Here is an 18,524-nt window from a genome sequence, read left to right as displayed (position 1 = left end):
GATATTTTTTTAATTACTGAATTTTAGGGAGAGTGGAAGGGTGGGAGAGAGACAGAGAGAGGAACATCGATGTGAGAGAGACACATCGATTGGTTGCTTCCCACACATGCGCTGACCGGGGCCAGGGATCGAGCCTGCAACCAAGATAGGTGCCCTTGACCGGAATCGAACCTGGGACCGTTTAGTCTGCATTCCATTTGGGCAAACACATCTTCTACAGAGCCATGCCTGGCAGTCCTCCTGGCCTACTCAGGTAGTGTCCCATCCCCAAGACAACTGCAAACATGTTGTATACACACAATGGGATTTTGATGTTTAAAACGAAAGCAGAGCAAAATGGCTTGAAAGCATTATTGTGTTAACAGGATGGGTACAGAATTGGAGAGAATGGCAGCCCAATGGGTCAGCGGTCACTGCCTGGTGGTCCGCGGATCACTGGTGGTTCATGAGGTCAGAAAGGTTGGCGATTGCAGCACTAGATCACAATGCCTGGCCAGGTACTGATCGGCACCCGTAACAATCTACACTGAGGGGCCAGATTATGATGATCTCTGAACGCATCATAATCTGGCCACTCAATATATATATTAGAGGTCCAGCGCATGAATTCGTGCATGGGTGGGGTCCGGCCAGCCTGGCCAGGGCAAGGGGACATGGGCGGTGGGCCAGCCTGCCTGCTGGTCAAACTCCTGGTCAAGGGGACAATTTGCATATTAGCCTTTTATTCTATAGGATAGACACTGAGTGGCCAGATTATTATGCGTTCAGCGATCATCATAGTCTGGCCACTCAGTGTATATGCAACTAATATGCTAAAAAACACAGCTCTAGGTCTGGGCTGCTGAGCAAAGTGCTGACTGGTTCTCAGCAGAAATGTGGGGAAGACCCAGTAACAGACCAGCTGTCAATCAGGCTGTTTCATGCGGTTACATGTGGGTTCCCTGGCCTGTTGGGGAACAAGGGCCATTGTTGAGAGGTCCAGGTGACTAAAGTCCAACATTTAAAAGACCCAAGTCGCGCCGTGCCAGTGTTGCTCAGTGATTGAGCATCAACCTACGAACCAGGAGGTCATGGTTTGGTTACCAGTCAGGGCACATGCTCAGGTTGCAGGCTTCATCCCCAATGTGGGGTGTGCAGGAGGCAGCTGATCCATGATTCTGTCTCCTCAATGATGTTTCTCTCTCTCCCTCTCTGAAATCGATACAAATATATTTTTTAAAAATTTAAAAAATGACAGCAACCCAAGTTATGACAGTTTCACTGTTCTGGGTCACAACCAATGTAACGTCCACTCATGTTTCTTTACTTGATAAACAGGGCTTACTGACCCTTATCCTGGGGACTCGGGGTGCCTCTCTGAGCATTAGTCCTCCTGCTGAGCTGTGAGGAGCACACTTTCTTCCAAAGACCACTGAAGAGGGGGGGGGGCAAAGATCACTGAAGTGGGGGGGAGGTGTTGAACCAGTTCCTTTATCTACAACATTCACATGCAACACGCCAATCGTGCCCACATACCTGAACGTAGAGATATTCAAAAGCAACCGGGTCTCTCCGTAACAGGTCAATGGGGTCCTTCGGCACGAAGCTGATCCGGAAAAGACACCTCATCTTGTGGGAGCTGGGCCGCTGTGTCACCTGGAAGGGCAGACCCACCGCAGGGGGGCTCAGTGGGGAGTGCGAAACAGCTGAGGGGCCCTGAAGCAGAGGCAACTTTCTTTGGACTTTGAGGGAAGGGGCGGCTAAGTCCTTTGAGAGGTCTCACAAGTCCTCACTCCCCGGAAATGTACAGAGCCTGGAACATAGGTCCGGTGCCCCCCAAGAGACCCTGAGAGGAGGGACTTGCTAAGGAACTGTCCCCAGGAGTGGCCAGCAAGGAGGCAGGGAGGCCGGCAGGCAGGGAGGATGGGGAGCCAGCCCATGGTCCCCAGGGGTGGTCAGCCACAGTCTGGTCCTTGGGGGCCTCCGGAGAGTAGCTGCCAGCAGGGGGCCCGGCACCTGAGCCAAAGAAGCACAGACTGGTCCCTGGCTTGGGGCTGTTCCCGGGGCGTGTGAATTTCAGGTTGGACAGAATGCGCGCCAGGAGTCTGTGAGCTCAGCCTCTCCCCTCAAGGTAAGATGCTCAGTGTTGTCATGGCACCCAAAGCCAGGGAGGGGCAGGAAGACAGAGTTTGGGCCGCTGCACTGAACTGGAGTCCAGTTTCCAAACTCCTGGCCACTTCTGGTGCCGTGACCTCACTCAGATGGCGGCCCAGGGCTGGAACACAGCACAGGCCTGCAGGGTCATGGACACGGCTCATGGGGATGTGCTGTCCTTCTCTGCCAGCTCGGGCTGTGCCGCTGCCACTGCTGTTCCTGGCCCCTCTGCTCACAGCGGGCATCGGTGGGGGAGTAACAGGTGCTTAGCACACAGGCAAGTGAAAGAAAAGACACTGGCCCTGACCGGTGTGGTTCAGTGGGTAGAGCGTCGGCCTGTGGACTGAAGGGTCCCAGATTCGATTCCGGTCAAGAGCATGTACATTGGTTGAGGGCACATCCCCAGTAGGGGGTAAGCAGGAGGCAGCTGATGGATGTTTCTCTCTCATTGATGTTTCTAGCTCTCTATCCCTCTCTCTTCCTATTTGTGAAAAATCAATAAAATATATTTTAAAAAAGAAAGAAAAGACACTGGACTCCAAGAAAGAGGGGAATAGCCCCTCAGTTTCCCCAAAAGAGGCCAGCACAGCGAACCTAAGGCCGCAGCCCCACCGGCACAGCTGCTCTGCCTGTGGTTTTTTGTTTGTTTGTTTGTTTTGTTTTTAAAATATATTTTATTGATTTTACACAGAGAGGAACTGAGAGGGATAGAGAGTTAGAAACGTCGATGAGAGAGAAACATCGACCAGCTGCCTCTTGCACACCCCCCACTGGAAATGTGCCAGCAATCAAGGTACATGCCCTTGACCAGAATCGAACCCGGGACCTTTCAGTCCGCAGGCCTATGCTCTATCTACTGAGCCAAACCGGTTTCGGCTGCCTGTGGTTTTATGCGCTTGTATGTCCTTCCCATGCACGGGCACGCAGTTCCATGGATATGTGACAACTGTCATGCAGGGGACAAAGCTGGAGGAGCAAAAATGTTTGTGAAATGCCATGTAGAAATTCAGAAGAAATGCAGCAGCAGCTTTCTTGAGCCTTAGGGCACGTGTGTGTGTGTGTGTGTGTGTGTGTGTGTGTGTTCAGATGTATACAGTTCACATGTGGAATAGAATCTTAACGGAAAGACACACCCTCCTTTGAAAGGAGACTGGGCACATGGCAGTTGGTGACAGGGACTCAGCTCCCAGGCTGCGGGCAGGAGGGAAAGCAGCGTGGCCCCGGGTCCAAGGGCCGTGGGCCATTGTCCCCGCTGGGCGGGAAAGGAAAGCAGAAAGGACAGAGGGGACCCAAGAGCCCCACGCTCCCTCCTCTAGGAACCCTCCGCCACGGAGCATTAATGAAACCCCTCACCCCCCCACAGGGATGCTGAGCAGCATCACAGGGCAGCAGTGGCAGCCTGACACTCCCCAGAGAACAGAGGGGGTGGCGTCCTGCCCCCAGAACTGGGGTGCGTGGCCGCATCACATATTTACAGTGGGCAGGCCGGGGCGGGGCCTGGAGGCTTCCGGAAATAGCCTGAGGTGGACACCCGGAGCCTAGAGCCACGCACACGGCCTGGCCTTGACTTAAAGGGCCTCATGGCAACCAAGTAGCTCCAGGAGGCCCACGGTGAGAGCAGGCGGCCAGAGAGGGGACTGGGACAGAGAGGGGAATGGGACAGAGCCACCTCCTCAGCATGCCGCCCAGACTGAGTGACACATCTGTTCCACAGGTGACCTGACAGGCTGTGGACACTGACGGAAAGGGAGACATAAGCCGAGACCGGTTTGGCTCAATGGATAGAGCGTCAGCTTGGGGACTGAAGGGTCCCGGGTTTGATTCCGGTCAAGGGCATGTACCTTGGTTGCGGGCATATCCCCAGTAGGGGGTGTGCAAGAGGCAGCTGATCGATGAATCTCTCTCATCGATGTTTCTAACTCTATCTCTCTCCCTTCCTCTCTGTACAAAATCAATAAAATATATTAAAAAAAAAAGAAAAAAAGAAAAAAGAAAAAAAAAAGGGAGACATAACCTGGAGGCAGAGAGCCCATTACTAACGCCCGCTCCCTCAGTGCGCTGCCCAGCGATGCAGGGAGCACGATGAGAGCATCTGCAGCGGGAGGGATGCTGGGGTGGGAGGGATAGTAGGGTGGGAGGGATAGTAGGATGGGAGGGGTACTAGGATGGCAGGGATGCTGGGGAGGGAGTGAGAGTAGGATAGGAGGGGTACTGGGATGGCAGAGATGTTGGGTGGGGGGAGGGATGCTGGGGCGGGAGGGATGTAGGGAGGAAAGAGTAGGATAGGAGGGATACTGGGGTGAGAGGGATTCTGAGGAGGGAGGGAGAATAGAGTGGGTGGGATGCTGGGATAGGAGAGATGCCTGGGGCAGGAGGGATACTGGGGTGGGAGGGATGCTAGGGCAGATGGGGATGCTGGGGCGGGGGGGATGGTACTGGGGAGGAGGGATGCTGGGCGGGCAGCTGGGTGGTGGCAGTACCCTCAGGGGAGGGGTGGTGCTGGGGCCAGGGGTGGGGGAGATGCTGGGGCAGGTGGCTGGGTGGCAGCAGCGCCCTCAGGGACAGCTCACGCACCTGGGTGAGGGTCTCCTGCTCATGCAGCAGCAGCAGCTTGCTGCCGGCGCCCTCGGTCCTCTGCTCCAGCATGAGGGAGAAGTGCTCGATGCCTTTGATGGACAGCTTCTCTTGGAGGGTCATGATGACATCCTGCCAGAGGAAACAGTCACAAGATGCGATCAAAACCCAGGCAGCGCCGGCCAGCCTGGCTCAGTGATTGAGCGTCAACCTAGGAACCAGGAGGTCACGGTTCGATTTCCGGGCAAGGGCACAGGCCTGGGTGTGGGCTCCATCCCCAGTAGGGGGCATGCAGGAGGCAGCCCATCAATGACTCTCTCTCCTCATTGATGCTTCTCTCTCCCTCTCCCTTTCTCCCTGAAATTAATAAACATTTTTTAAATCCCAAAGAGGTGTTGTATTCAACGGCGGCAACTTCTGGAGCCATTTTTGCTGTCACAATGGGATTGGGGTGCTAGGCATGAAGGGAGGCCTAGCACCCCAATGTACAAGCCACACTCACAACCAAGAATTACTCATTTCTGGTCCAAAGTATCAACTCACCAAGACACAGCAAGGTTTTGCTTCTTCTCTGTAGACTTATTTTTATTTTTATAATTTTAAAATATATTTTATTGATTTTTTTACAGAGAGAAAGGGAGAGGGATAGAGAGTTAGAAACATCGATGAGAGAGAATCATCGATCAGCTGCCTCCTGCACATCCCCTACTGGGGATGTGCCTGCAACCAAGGTACATGCCCTTGACCAGTATCGAACCTGGGACTCTTCAGTCCGCAGGCCGACGCTGTATCCACTGAGCCACACCAGTTAGGGCTTCTCTGTATACTTTTTAAAATGTCTTCAGGCCCCTGGAAACAAAGATTCCCACACCCACCCACCACCCAAAAGTCATCATTCCACGGAACTACCTGGACTGTATTGAATTCTATGAAAAGATTTTCTCTGTCATAGTTTCTTGCTCACGGCCCCGAGGAGAGAAAACAACACGAGCCTTTGTGTAGCAGCTCACACTGTCTAAAAGCTCCCGAACCGCCGGGGAGGACGCCGGGAAATCAATAGCAATACATTGTTCCTATTGCGCCTCTGTAGCGGGAATTCTGGCAATTTTTATTAAACACTGTCATATCCTTTCCGAGCGAGACTATTTCCAGTGGATGCCCACCAGCCCGTGTCTATTGTGATAATAAGGCTGTTCAGTACCAGATAAGATAACTACAATTTCATGTGAACTTTTTGCATTGCTTCCCGTCTCATTGTCATTGAAATCCTCAAGGAAATCAAACTTAGTCTAGCATGGGCCCCGCTAACACAGAGGCCGGAGAGAAGTCTCTTCCAAGTTCCCATTTCTTTCTGGTACAAAATGCATTCACACCCTAGCCAGTGTGGCCCAGTGGATAGAGCATCGGCCTGCAGACTGAAGGGTTCCAGGTTCGATTCCGGTCAAGGACACATGCCTGGGTTGTGGGTTGGATCTCCAGCATGGGGCATGTAGGAGGCAGCTGATCGATGATTCTCTCTCATCGTAGATGTTTCTCTCTCTCTCTCCCCTTTCCTCTCTGAAATCAATACAAATATATTTTATTTTATTTTTTTAATATATTTTATTGATTTAAAATTTTTTTAAATTTTTTTAATTTTTAATTTTTAAAATTTTTTTTTACAGAGAAGAAAGGAGAGGAATAGAGAGTTAGAAACATCAATAAGAGAGAAACATCGATCAGCTGCCTCCTGCACGCCCCCCATTGGGGATGTGCCTGCAACCAAGGTACATGCCCTTGACTGGAATAGAACCTGGGACTCTTCAGCCTGCAGGCAGACACTCTTTCCACTGAGCCAAACTGGTTAGGGCAAAATCAATAAAAATATATTTTAAAAATGCTTTCGAAGATCTTCGGATGCGGGAGGGTACAATGGCAGGCAGGTGTTCTGACCAATCGGTGTCACAGAGTAAGGCCGTTGTGTCTGAGGGATCTGGAATGACAGAGCTCTGTGGCTTAGACCAGGGGTCTGCAAACTATGGCCATGCACCTTCATTCATATAGTGTCTGTGTGATAAAAACATTCTTCTTGACCAAACAAAGGTTTGCCTGCCCGGCCGATGTGGCTCAGTGGTTGAGCCCAACTATGAACCAGGAGGTCACAGTTCGATTCCCAGTTAGGACACGTCCCAGGTTTCGGGCTCGATCCCCAGTGGGGGGCATGCAGGAGGCAGCTGATGCATGATTCTCTTTCCTCATTGATGTTTCTCTCTCCCTCTCACTTCTTCACTGAAATTGATACAAGTACTTTTTTTACTCCTGGCTCTTGGGAGGGAACTGCTATCACCTTGGAGCGAAGTGCCTGATAGGAGGAGCTTTGTTTCCCGGTGACCTGGGGACACATCAGATAGTGCGTGTCAACCATGTGATTACAGTGGGGATCTGGGGTCATGTGCTATCAGCTTGACCTCATGCGGGGCCAGCTACTAAGGTCGGCCACAGAGGTGGTCAGCTCTGTCTGTGCAGCCGGCCGCCAGTAAAAACCGGACAGCAAGGCCCGGCTGAGCTTCCTGGCTGGCGGCACTGTGCACACTGTCACGTGACTGCTGGAGAAAAGGCCATCGCACGGCTCCAATGTCCTTGGCCAAACCCTGTGCCCTGGGCACGCTCTGCGATTGCTGATTTCACTTCATATCCTTTGGCGGCAAGAAAGGGGAACTGGGAGTGTGACAATTTGCTGAGTCGTGTGAGTCCTTCGAGTGGATTATTGAACCTGGGAGCAGGTTCCATGACTATTTTCATGATGCGACTAGAGGCCCAGTGCATGAAATTCATGCTCTGGGGGCGGGGGGTGTCCCTCAGCCCAGCCTGTACACTCTCCAATCTGGGACCCCTCTCACAATTTTGGACTGCTGGCTCCTAACCATTTACTTGCCTGCCTGCCTGTCTGATCGCCCCAACTGCCCTTCCCTGCCAACCTAGTTGCCCCAAACTGCCCTCTTCTGCTGGCCTGGTCGCCCCCAACTGCCCTTTCCTGCAGGCCTGGTTGCTTGCAACTGCCCTACCCTGCTGACCCAGTCACCTCTAACTGACCTCCCCTGCCAGACTGATTGCCCACAACTGCCTCCCCCCCTCACTGGCCATCTTGTGGTGGCCACCTTGTGACTATGCGGGGGTGGCCATCCTGTGATGACATAAGGGTGTGAGGGCACGAGGGCCACCTAGGCTTTTATTAGTATAGATAGCAGAGCTGGGTAGTTGCAACACAGGTCAAATGTCCCATCAAGCCTCAAATATTTACTCTCCAGGCCTTCCCAGAGAAAGCTTGCCAACTCCTAGCTGAGTTAACTAATATTTAGAGTAACATCTCACTGTCAACTGATTTGGAGTAGGAATAAAAAAAATAAAAAAGACTTCTTTAGTCACCGGCATTTAAATTTCGCAGTCTGGTATGAAGGCAGTTCATATTTCACCCAGAGTGATTGCAGGCTGATTTAGATGCTTTATCATCAATCTACTCTCACTGTCTGCTCTCTAACCTGCTCAGTCGCTGCCTATTTAAAGCAATTCCAAACAAGCTGCTTGCCAGAACCCTGATAAGAAGAAGGCACGGTGAGGGGGCCCTCAGAAGGTCTGTGCTGATTCCTTTGAAAAACCGAGACTTGGGGGTTGACTATTAATAGACATTTTAAACCCACAGCTGATAGTCTCTTGATACACTATTACACAAGGTCATCACTAGGTACTTGTTTTTACCTCAATCAAATCTTTTTGACTGTGCATCTGAAGAAAGCCTGTTTTAGGCTGATGGACCAGTAGGGAGCAATCAATTTCTGAACAGACTTTTATCCAATAAAAAAGAGAATATGTATTGAACCCATATGCTTTATAATAATGCCCATTATGCAAACCCACCTGTGGCTCTGAAATACAGACACCCCCCCCCCCATCTGCCGTTTCACTTTCCGAGGTTTCAGTTATCCGAGGTCAACTGCAGCCCAAAAATACTGAATGGAAAATTCCAGAAATAAACAATTCATAAGTTGTCCATTCTGCCCTGCCTGGGAAGGGACTCCTCCCTTTGGCCAGCGACTCCACGTGCTGTTCACACCCCACCTGTCAGTCACCAGCAGCCGCCTTGGTGATAAGATCAGCAGCTGTGGTGCCCCAGGCCTGGCATTCAAGTCATCTCTGTTTTTCTTACTGATGGCCCCAAGGCCCAGAGCACTGGTGCCAGACATTTGGACAAGCCAGCGGTAGGCAAACTACGGCTTGCGAGCCACATGCAGCTCTTTGGCCCCTTAAGTTTTTAGCAAAGGCCAGCTTAGGGGTACCCTAATTATTGAATAGATTAATAACAATGTGCCTACCTATATAGTTTAAGATTAAAAAATGTGGCTCTCCAAAGAAATGTCAATCGTTGTCCTGTTGATATTTGGCTCTGGTGACTAATGAGTTTGCCAACCACTAGGACAAGTCACAGAGAAGCCGTAAAGTGCTTCCTTTCAGTGGAGGTGAGCATGTGTTGGAAAAATCATCGTGTATAGAGATCATTACCATCCACGGTTTTGGTCATCCACTGGGGGTCTCTGAAGGCATTTCCCACGGATGGGGGCAGGGGGGGGGGGACTCCCGACACTGAATTGCTTTGTGGCTCTTCCTCTTCACCTCTGCTAAGACGCTCGCCTCATTCCTGCCCTTCATGCATCATTGCCATGAAAGCAGCTCTGGTAATGCCAAGTAAGTGCTATCTTTGTATTACTCTACCCTTGTTCTCACTGGTCACCAAAGTAGCAGATACTCAATTAACCGCTAACAGCTTCATCCTTCTTGGGCTCACATTGCTGAGACCATGCTTGCTTTGGGCAGGACTTTCATCTTGGTTTGTTTTTAGGTATTCACACACTGCCTGATTTGTTTTCTATGTTTGAAATCCTCCCCTGAGGGTATTTTTCCATTGATTCTTAGAGAGAGTGGAAGGAAGGGGGAGAGACAGAGAGAAACATCGGTGCGAGAGAAATGCATCGATTGGGTGCTTCCTGCATGAGCCCTAACCAGGGCCCGGGCTGGGGAGGAGCCTGCAACCAAGGTAAGTAAGTGCCCTTGACTGGAATCGAACCTGGAACCCTTCGGTCTGCAGGCCAGTGCTCTATCCACTGAGACACAACGGCCAGAACTCACACACTCCCTTATTTGGAAACAATGAAACACTTCTCAGCAATAGACAAGCAGTTGTCCAAGAAGGGCTGCCACCTGAGACGCCCTTGCAGCTTCTGCTCGCTGCCCGAGGGGGTCCTTTTACCTTAATGGAGGTGCTTGAGTCAAAGCGGAAGGACTTGGTCTGCCCGTTTTCCAGATAGACTTTCAGCACATTTGGCATAAAAAGAAGCGAATTATCCTTCACAGTTTCCTGTTGGACGGCAATAGAAAAGACGGAGGGGTTAAAGGCAGTTGGATTATAATTCTGCTCTTAGCAGTAGCCATGTGTATCTACAATGTATCCCAACACAACATAAATAACAACCAAAAACAATTCAAGTCTCTGCGGCCAACCAAGGTGTCTCTTTGGTGATATCGAGGTGCAGGTGTCATAGAAAAATTCTTTTCCAGCTACAAATAAATCAATTGATTCAAAGAAAAGAATTTTTCCATCAGATCAGAGGAATTTTTTAAAAATATATTTTTATTGATTTCAGAGAGGAAGGGAGAGGGAGAAAGAGAGAAATATCGATGAGAGAGAATCTTGGGTCAGTTGCCTCCTGCACGCCCAGGGACACTGCCACGGCAGCCTCAAGTCTGAGTCTCCCTAAAGATGCATAAACGGCCCAGCTGGTGTGGCTCAGCGGTTGAGCATCGACCCAGGAACCAAGAGGTCACAGGTTTGATTCTGCTCAGGGCACATGCCCGGGTTGCAGGCTTGATCCCCAGTGTGGGGTATGCAGGAGGTAGCCAATCAGTGATCCTCTCTCATCATTGATGTTTTTATCTCCCTCTCTCCCTTCTTCTCTGAAATCAATAAAAATATTTATTTAAAAAGATGCATAAATGCATGGCCCATCTCCCACTCGGAAACTTGAGAAAAGATGAGGGGATGTCACATGACCTCCGATGACACAGTGATTCCTGTGTTACTAGAACCTTCCAGCCTTGAGCTGGGCTGGTCTTGCTGAGATGGTGATGTATGCCAACTCTGCACCCAGATGGACAGGAATCCACTGATCCTCGCAGCACAAGCCACAGAGGGAAGCGGGTAGAGGAGATGAGATGATAGATGGGCGATCGGAGGCCAAGGTCACAGGCAAATGCTCACAGGGCAGTACCGTGGGAGCCTGATGCCCCGCCCACAAGTATCACAATAGTATGCCAGAGGGGCGAGCTGAGGCCCTGGCGCCCAGCGGGGGCAGACAGAGGTCAGCAGGCTGTCCTTGGGAGATGCTTGGTCAACGCGTCCCTGGCCCAGGAAGTGCAGGCTACATCTTCAAAGTCAGATCCAGGACCACACTCAGGGGAGCATTTTGACCCACAACAAGGATGACATGGAAGAGATTGTACTGTTGTCCATTTGCCAGGGTTGGGGAACGACTTTTCTGCCCAGACCCATCAGGATACTTATAGCAGGTCCTACAAAATGATCAGCTGGAAAATGAGCCCGCTCTGTTTGCTCAAACATTTAATGAACTCACCTGTAATGCCTTGGCAGGGCCAGGCCAAATGATATCCAGGGCCTTGTATGGCCTGCGGGCCGGACGTTCCCCACCCCTGATTAACAATAGCAGGAGCAACAAACCTCCGCAAAAGAAGCTGGCATTTCAAAGTTCTAAGAAATGAGTACCCTAGAGGACAGCTTTCTCAAAACAAAAAACACAATGCTGTTTTGTTGGTTTTTTTTTTTTTTTGAGAAAATTGAAAATAAAGCATTCTATCAATGTTTGCATTATTCATTTAGAAGATCAATGATGTGCCTGAGCAATCATGATTTCTATCAAGAGCTATTAATGAAAATCCCGGTTGCATATATGAAAGTTTTCCATCATTTTAACTGTTTTCCATTTTGCTTAGTTGAAATGATAAAGACGTTTTATTTTGGAGAAGGGAGAAAAATTAGCAGATAGCAATACTTTTTTCAAGACACACCAGGGGCTCTCATGGAGGAATGCTTAGTTGGCAGAACAGGAAGAAAGAGGTGTTATTTCAAAGGGGCACATTTTACTAAAAAAGACACGATGCCAGTGACATCCGATCAAATGACCTTCTTTGCAAAGAAGTGAGGTCTCTAATCCTGAAAGCACTTAAGGAAATAGCGGGCTCTTCCGGTTCCTGGGAATGTTAGGGGGGACCTATCAGATACAGTCAGGTGACCCTGAGATTTGACACCCCTATGAAACCCAGCAAGCAGTGCCAGATCCATCTTCCCAGTGGGGTGCTGGCCTTGCTCGGTGCCTCAGTGACCTGCTCTGGGTCACCAGCAGGCAACTGTCCACTCACCGACACCTGCCCGTTGATGATGACCTCCTCAGAGAAGCGCACTTTCACGGGGTTGGACTTTAACCTGGCCTTCTTGGCAGCACTGATAAATGCTGATTTGGGAGACTGGAAAAAAGAAAATATTTTATTGGATTACTGATAACAATACAAAACAGTTGTCTTCTATCTTACTTTAAAACGTATTTTTTTAGATTGATTTCAGAGACAGAGACAGAGAGAGAGAGAGAGAGAGAGAGAGAGAGAGAGAGAGAGAGAGAGAGATCGATGATGAAAGAGAATCATGGATTGGCTGCCTCCTGCACGCCCTCCACTGGGGATGGGGCCCGCAACCTGAACATGTGCCCTTGACCGGAATCGAACCCAGGACCCTTCAGTACCCAGGCCAACGCTCTATCTACTAAGCCAAACCAACCAGGGCAGTAATATCATTGTTATTCACATTAAGGGCATATGGGCATGTGAGCAGGCAAGTACACACACACACACACACACACACACACACACACGTGAGTTTCAGCCTCTTGTTGGTAACCTGGGATCCTGTGGTTTTACTAGGCGGGATAGAAAGGAGCCCTTGACTTAGAACTGAAAGGTGACCTTATATTCTGCCTTTCCTTACAGGTTCCTTGTACTACCTTTTATTGGAAGGAGGGCTAAGACGCAGTTCTTCCTCAGAAATCGAAAAGTGCAGCAAGAAATCTCACTTAGATGGGGCTGTGACCCAGGGGACTCCTTGCTGCCTGATCTTGGTAAATGTCTTTTACCTGAGAATCATCCCTGTTGCCTAATTTTAATAAAGCCCGAGGGGAAGGAAATTCACATCCAGTAGGTGGATGAGAACTTAAAAAATACACACACACACACACACACACACACACACACACATTGAGTGGCCAGATTATGATGATCTCTGAACACATAATAATCTGGCCACTCAGTGTATGTATATATTAGAGGCCCAGTACATGAATTCGTGCATGGGTGGGATCCGGCCAGCCTGGCCAGAGAGAGGGGACATGGGCAGTTGGCTGGCCTGTCTGCTGGTTGAACTCCTGCTCGAGGGGGCAATTAGCATATTAGCCTTTTATTATATAGAACATGCAATGAGTGGCTAGGTTATTATGAGTTCAGAGATCATAATAGTCTGGTCACTCAGTGTATACATACATATCCATAACAATAAAGTGTAACAGGCTAATTAGACCGGACATCTTTCCAGACATCCTTCTGGATGACCTTCTGGATGAAGCTGTGGCTGCAAGGGCCGAGGCAAGCGGCCGTGATTGCAAAGGCAAAACCCCTTGCATGAATTTTCTGCATTGGACCTCTAGCATATATATAAATTTCAGAGAGGAAGAGAGAAGGAGAAGAGATAGAAATATCAATGATGAGAGAGAATCATGGATCAGCTGCCTCCCACATCCCACCCTGGAGAATGGCAGTGACTGCTCAATGGGTGCAAGGTGACGTTCTGGAGCTGGATAGTGGCAATGGGTGCACAAGGTTTTGAATGTATTTAGTCCCACAAAATTGTATCATTTAAAATGCTTAAAATGCAAGCACCTAAACCCAAGAACTGCTATTTTTTGTAGCAGCAGTTGAAACAGGTGCTAACAGCAAGTGGATCCTGATGCCTTTGGGGGCTATGACTGTGCCCCTCAAAGTGAATTGGAAGTTTCTACACTCCTGGTGGAAAAAAATAAAATAAAATAAAATGAAAGCTTAAAATGGTAGATTTACATTATCTATATATATAAAAGGCTAATATGAAAAGTGTCCCCAAGGGAGTTTGATGGGAAGTTCTATTGCTCACTATGACATGTGCTGACCACCAGGGGATGGGGCAGAATGAAGGGAGGCCCCAGCAGGCAGCTGGAAGGCCCCAATCGGCCCTGATTGCTAATTGAGCCTAGGACCCTACCCATGCACGAATTTTGTGCACTGGGCCTCTAGTGTATATATAATAATCAAATACAAACACTACAATAAAACAAAACCTCTGTTAAAAACACACAATAAAACATGCGTGGGTATGCTAAGTGAAAGAAGTCAGTCAGAGAAAGACAGGTATCACATGATCTCACTCATATGTGGAATCTAATGAACAAAATAAAGTGATGAATGGAGTGGGTCCAGAGACATGGAAGCATGGACAGAGTGTGGAATCTCACAGGGAAGGCGGGGGAGGGTGGGTGGCAGGTAATCTACCAAAAACCTTGTATGCATATAAGTATAGCCCATGAACACAGACAATAGGGTGGTGAGGGCCTGCAGCAGGGGGCGGGGGTGTGCTGGAAGGGGTTAATGGGGGGGAAGGGGACATATGCAATACTTTCAACAATAAAGAATTATTTTAAAAAATAATAATTAAAAAGAAAAACAAAACATGTGTGCGCATACTCCTGGGTGGAGTTCTGCTTTAATACTGGGGAAAACCTGTTATTTTGAAAGTTCCCCTCCACACCCATCCAATCCTTTGCTCTAAGAAATGTCAGAGCACTGCATGGATGGATGGTTTGACCCCCCGAGCTTTAATTCCGCCTCCTAAGCGCTATATTTTAAGAGAACGGCTGCCCTTAAAACACAAACACACACACACACACACACACACACACACACACACACACACCACAAAACAACTCCAAATGGCTGCTGTTCAAAAAGAACCGCTTTGAACACGGGCAACGGGACTTGGCAAGTCCTCCTGCAGAGCTGGAGCAATGACAGTGGTGCTCTCATCGGTATCTTGGTAATTAGAGGCCAAGTTCAGTGATGATTAACGAACAAATCAGACAGCAGTGAGTTCATTTGCTTTTGATGTGCAATTTTTTAGCTGAAGAGAAAACATGATTCTGCCGTGGTGATGTGAAGCGGGCGATATTTACATCGGCACAATGAGGTGAGCACCAGTGAGGCGGTGCAGATAGAGCCACCCTGCGCAGACCTGCCTAATTAGAGGAGATGTCAGAGGTGGCCATGCCTTTTTCCCTGGCATTATTCGTGAAGGAGGGGTTTCACACGCGTTAGATTTAGTCTTCTATGCATCTGCATTTTTAAATGTAATATTTTACCATATTTTTCTCAAATGTTCTACATAATTCCTTGCCTCGATAAAAAGGCATATTTAACAGAACTTCATTTCTTATGCATATCATTTGCTGGGTAATCTTGGAATGCCATTTGCTGGGTAATCTTGGAATGCAGTGATGTCCCCATGGGACTATAGAGGGTTATTTGCCCCTAAGGTAAGCGGCCCCATTTAGCAGAACTTGTCAAAATGGGACACTTCGCCCGGCTGGTATGGCTCAGTGGTTGAACGTCGATCTATGAACCAGGAGGTCACAGTTCTATTACTGGTCAGGGCACATACCCAGCTTGTGGGCTCGATCCCCAGAAGGGGGTGTGTAGGAGGCAGCTGATCCATGATTCTCTCTCATCACTGATGTTTCTATCTCTCTCTCTCTCCCTCTCCCTTCCTCTCTGAAATCAATAAAAATAGATTAAAAAAAAGAAAGAAAGAAAAATGGGCGGCTTCTCTTCTCCCTGTAGCTAAAGCATGCCCACTGCTTGGAGCCTCATTCCCATACCTGTTTACCAGGCACAAATGACAAGCCTGGTAATCTAGAAAAAGCAGAAAGCACACAAGAGAGCCACGGTAGTTAAGCAAATACCATTTTATATGTATTAAGTCTAACTAAGAATCCTTAGTAGTGCTTTTTTCTGATCCTGCATTCATGACTATTTCATATAATCAACATACATTTAAAAAATTACATTCAGATCATAAAACCATAAGCTCTTCAATTTGAAGATTACTGAATTAGAAGCAACCAAGTATGATCTTATTCCAGTGGCTGAAGTTACTTGTGGTTCATGGGAAATGTAAATCAGTCACGTCTGTAGTTTTTTATTGTTTTATTCTAATCCTCAGCTGAGTATATTTTCCCATTGAACTTTAGAGAGAGTGGGAGAGACGAGGAGAGACAGAATGAGAGAAACATCGATATGAGAGAGACATCAATTGGTTGCCTCCCACATGTGCCCTGACTAGAGCTGGGATCGAGCCTGCAACCGAAGTATGTACCTTGACCAGAATCAAACCTGGGACTCTTCAGTTTGAGGGCCGATGCTTTATCCACTGAGCCAAACCAACTAGGGGCAGTGGTCGGCAAACTCATTAGTCCACAGAGCCAAATGTCAACAGTACAACGATTGAAATTTCTTTTGAGAGCCAAATTTTTTAAACTTAAACTTCTAACACCATTTCTTCAAAATAGACTCGCCCAGGCCATGGTATTTTGTGGAAGAGCCACACTCAAGGGGCCAAAGAGCCGCATGTGGCTCATGAGCCACAGTTTGCCGACCATGGGGTTAGGGTAAAACTGCAGTTTTAACTCAGAACTGTCTTTGCCGCTGAAAAAAATATACAATGTGCACCACTCAAAAACCTGGGGAATTAATTCTTAGCAACCTGCAGACCTGATCAGAAGCACTCCATAGCCTGTGGTGGAAAGGATAAGTAATTACCATTTAGAATAATCAGGTTCTCCTGCTGTTAATTAATTTTAAGATGAGAAGGCCTCTCATTAACCCTTCACCCCTCTCCAAATCTGCTATTGCTAAGGTGGCCATGATAAGTGTGTGGCATGCTCCTGATGCTTTTAGATGCTCTTAGAAGTCACTAGAACAGAGCTGGGGAAAAAATGACATAAATGAGATTCATTCCTGAAATGAAAGTGTAAGGCCTTGAACTTGCAGTCCCCGTAGCTTCACAGTACTGCTCATATAGTGGGCACTGGGGAAATGCATGCTGATGACTTACTAGCTCATAGTTACCCCTGGATAACTTCGTTTGGAGTTATCCCCTAAAGCAGATCCTAAGACAGGATTCACAGGCAGGTAGCTGATTTGGGAGGTAGGGGGCAGGTAGGAAAGTGGGGGGCAGGGAGACAAGGAAGGGGGTAACCCAATAAAGCATTCACTGTTAAGGCAGGCACCACTGGAAGCAACTGGACCACTGTGGGAACCAAGGCAGATCATGGCCTGAGAGGTATACTGACTGAGGAAGAGGGCAAGCTGGGGTATTGATCCACCAGCTGCTCCTGGTGGAATGGCTGCTCCTCTGGGAGTAGTAACTGCTCGGCACTTCCGGTGTGCTCCATGAGCATGCTCCCGTGGCCAGAAGCCCACAGGCAAAGAATCGCTGGTTGTCTCAGCTGGAAACTGGGTTGACATGCTTGACATGACACATGCTAAGTGAACATGGTTCCAGCTCTAATAGCGTCTGCTACACTGGGGCTTCCATGAGGTCTGTGGTCTCCCTCGGGTGTGTGGAACATGCTGGAAGGTAGGCAGGAAGTGAGAGACAAGCAAGTGGGGCCCTCAAAGAAACCTGATTGAATTGTTTTTAGATAGAGGAGGAGAGAGGGGGGAGGAGAGAGAGAGAGAGAGAGAGAGAGAGAGAGAGAGAGAGAGAGAGAGAGAGAGAGAAACATTGATGTGAGTCACATCAATTGGTTGCTTCCCACATGTGCCCTGGACCGGGAATCAAATCCATGACCCTTTGGTCCACAGGCCAGTGCTTTAACCATTGAGAAAACTGGTCAGGGTGAGACTCTTTAAATACTCCTTGTTTCAGGTAAGGTTGAACTGGGAAGTTATACATGTTTTGTTTTGTTTTAAATATATTTTTATTGCTGTCAGAGAGGAAGGGAGAGGGAGAGAGAGAGAAACATCAATGATGAGAGTGAATCATTGAGTGGCTGCCTCCTGCATGCCACATACTGGGGATTGAGCCTAAAACTTGGGCATGTGCCCTTGACCAGAATAGAACCCAGGACTCTTCAGTCTGCAGGCTGACACTCTATCCACTGAGCCAAAGCAGCTAGGGCTGAAATGGGAAGTTTAAGACTTGGGAACTGGGGAAAGGAAAGAAGAAAGAAGCTGGCCAAAAAAGATCTAAAAAATAGTCTCAGTAAAAGGAAAGAAGACAGCACATCAGAACCAAACATATAAAATTTACCAGTAACACAGAGATTCTCCTTCTAAAATTCCATACTGAGAAAATACTATTAGATACAGCTAATAATAATAATACTAAGTACATAGATACTACTAAATACCAATAAATAGGATTTATACACAAAGATGTTCTTTGTAAAATCCTATATAATAAAGAGCTAATATGTAAATGACCAGTTGCTATGACGTGCACTGACCACCAGGGAGCAGACGCTCAATGCAGGAGATGCCCCTTGGTGGTCATTGCACTCCCACAAGGGGAATGCCTCTTAGCCAGAAGCCAGACTCATGGGCTAAGGCTGTCCAACTGCCAGCTTAGGCCTGCTTCCAAG

At 48.5% G+C, this 18,524-nt stretch overlaps 1 protein-coding gene and 1 non-coding gene across 3 annotated transcripts in view; one reads left to right on the top strand and one right to left on the bottom strand.

Annotated features, from left to right (window-relative positions):
• The window catches only part of FRMPD4 (FERM and PDZ domain containing 4), a 422,856-nt gene that overhangs the window by 25,843 nt on the left and 378,489 nt on the right, over positions 1-18,524 (bottom strand). For both annotated transcript variants that reach the window (XM_036439810.2, XM_036439813.2), the window contains exons 6-9: positions 12,172-12,276; positions 9,989-10,096; positions 4,708-4,839; positions 1,516-1,635 (exon numbers count right to left, since the gene is read on the bottom strand). In XM_036439810.2, coding sequence (XP_036295703.1) covers positions 1,516-1,635; positions 4,708-4,839; positions 9,989-10,096; positions 12,172-12,276 — 465 coding nt within the window. The remainder of the gene's footprint in view (positions 1-1,515; positions 1,636-4,707; positions 4,840-9,988; positions 10,097-12,171; positions 12,277-18,524) is intronic.
• Positions 13,728-13,857, top strand: LOC118720322. Its single transcript, XR_004988415.1, has one exon. It is a non-coding gene; the product is annotated as a small nucleolar RNA SNORA68 (small nucleolar RNA).

This window comes from Pipistrellus kuhlii, unplaced genomic scaffold, assembly GCF_014108245.1.
Source record: "Pipistrellus kuhlii isolate mPipKuh1 unplaced genomic scaffold, mPipKuh1.p scaffold_m20_p_16, whole genome shotgun sequence".
NCBI classification, from domain to species: domain Eukaryota; kingdom Metazoa; phylum Chordata; class Mammalia; order Chiroptera; family Vespertilionidae; genus Pipistrellus; species Pipistrellus kuhlii.
The sequence above is the reverse complement of the archived record's forward strand: the minus strand, read 5'-3'. Positions and strand labels throughout refer to the sequence as shown.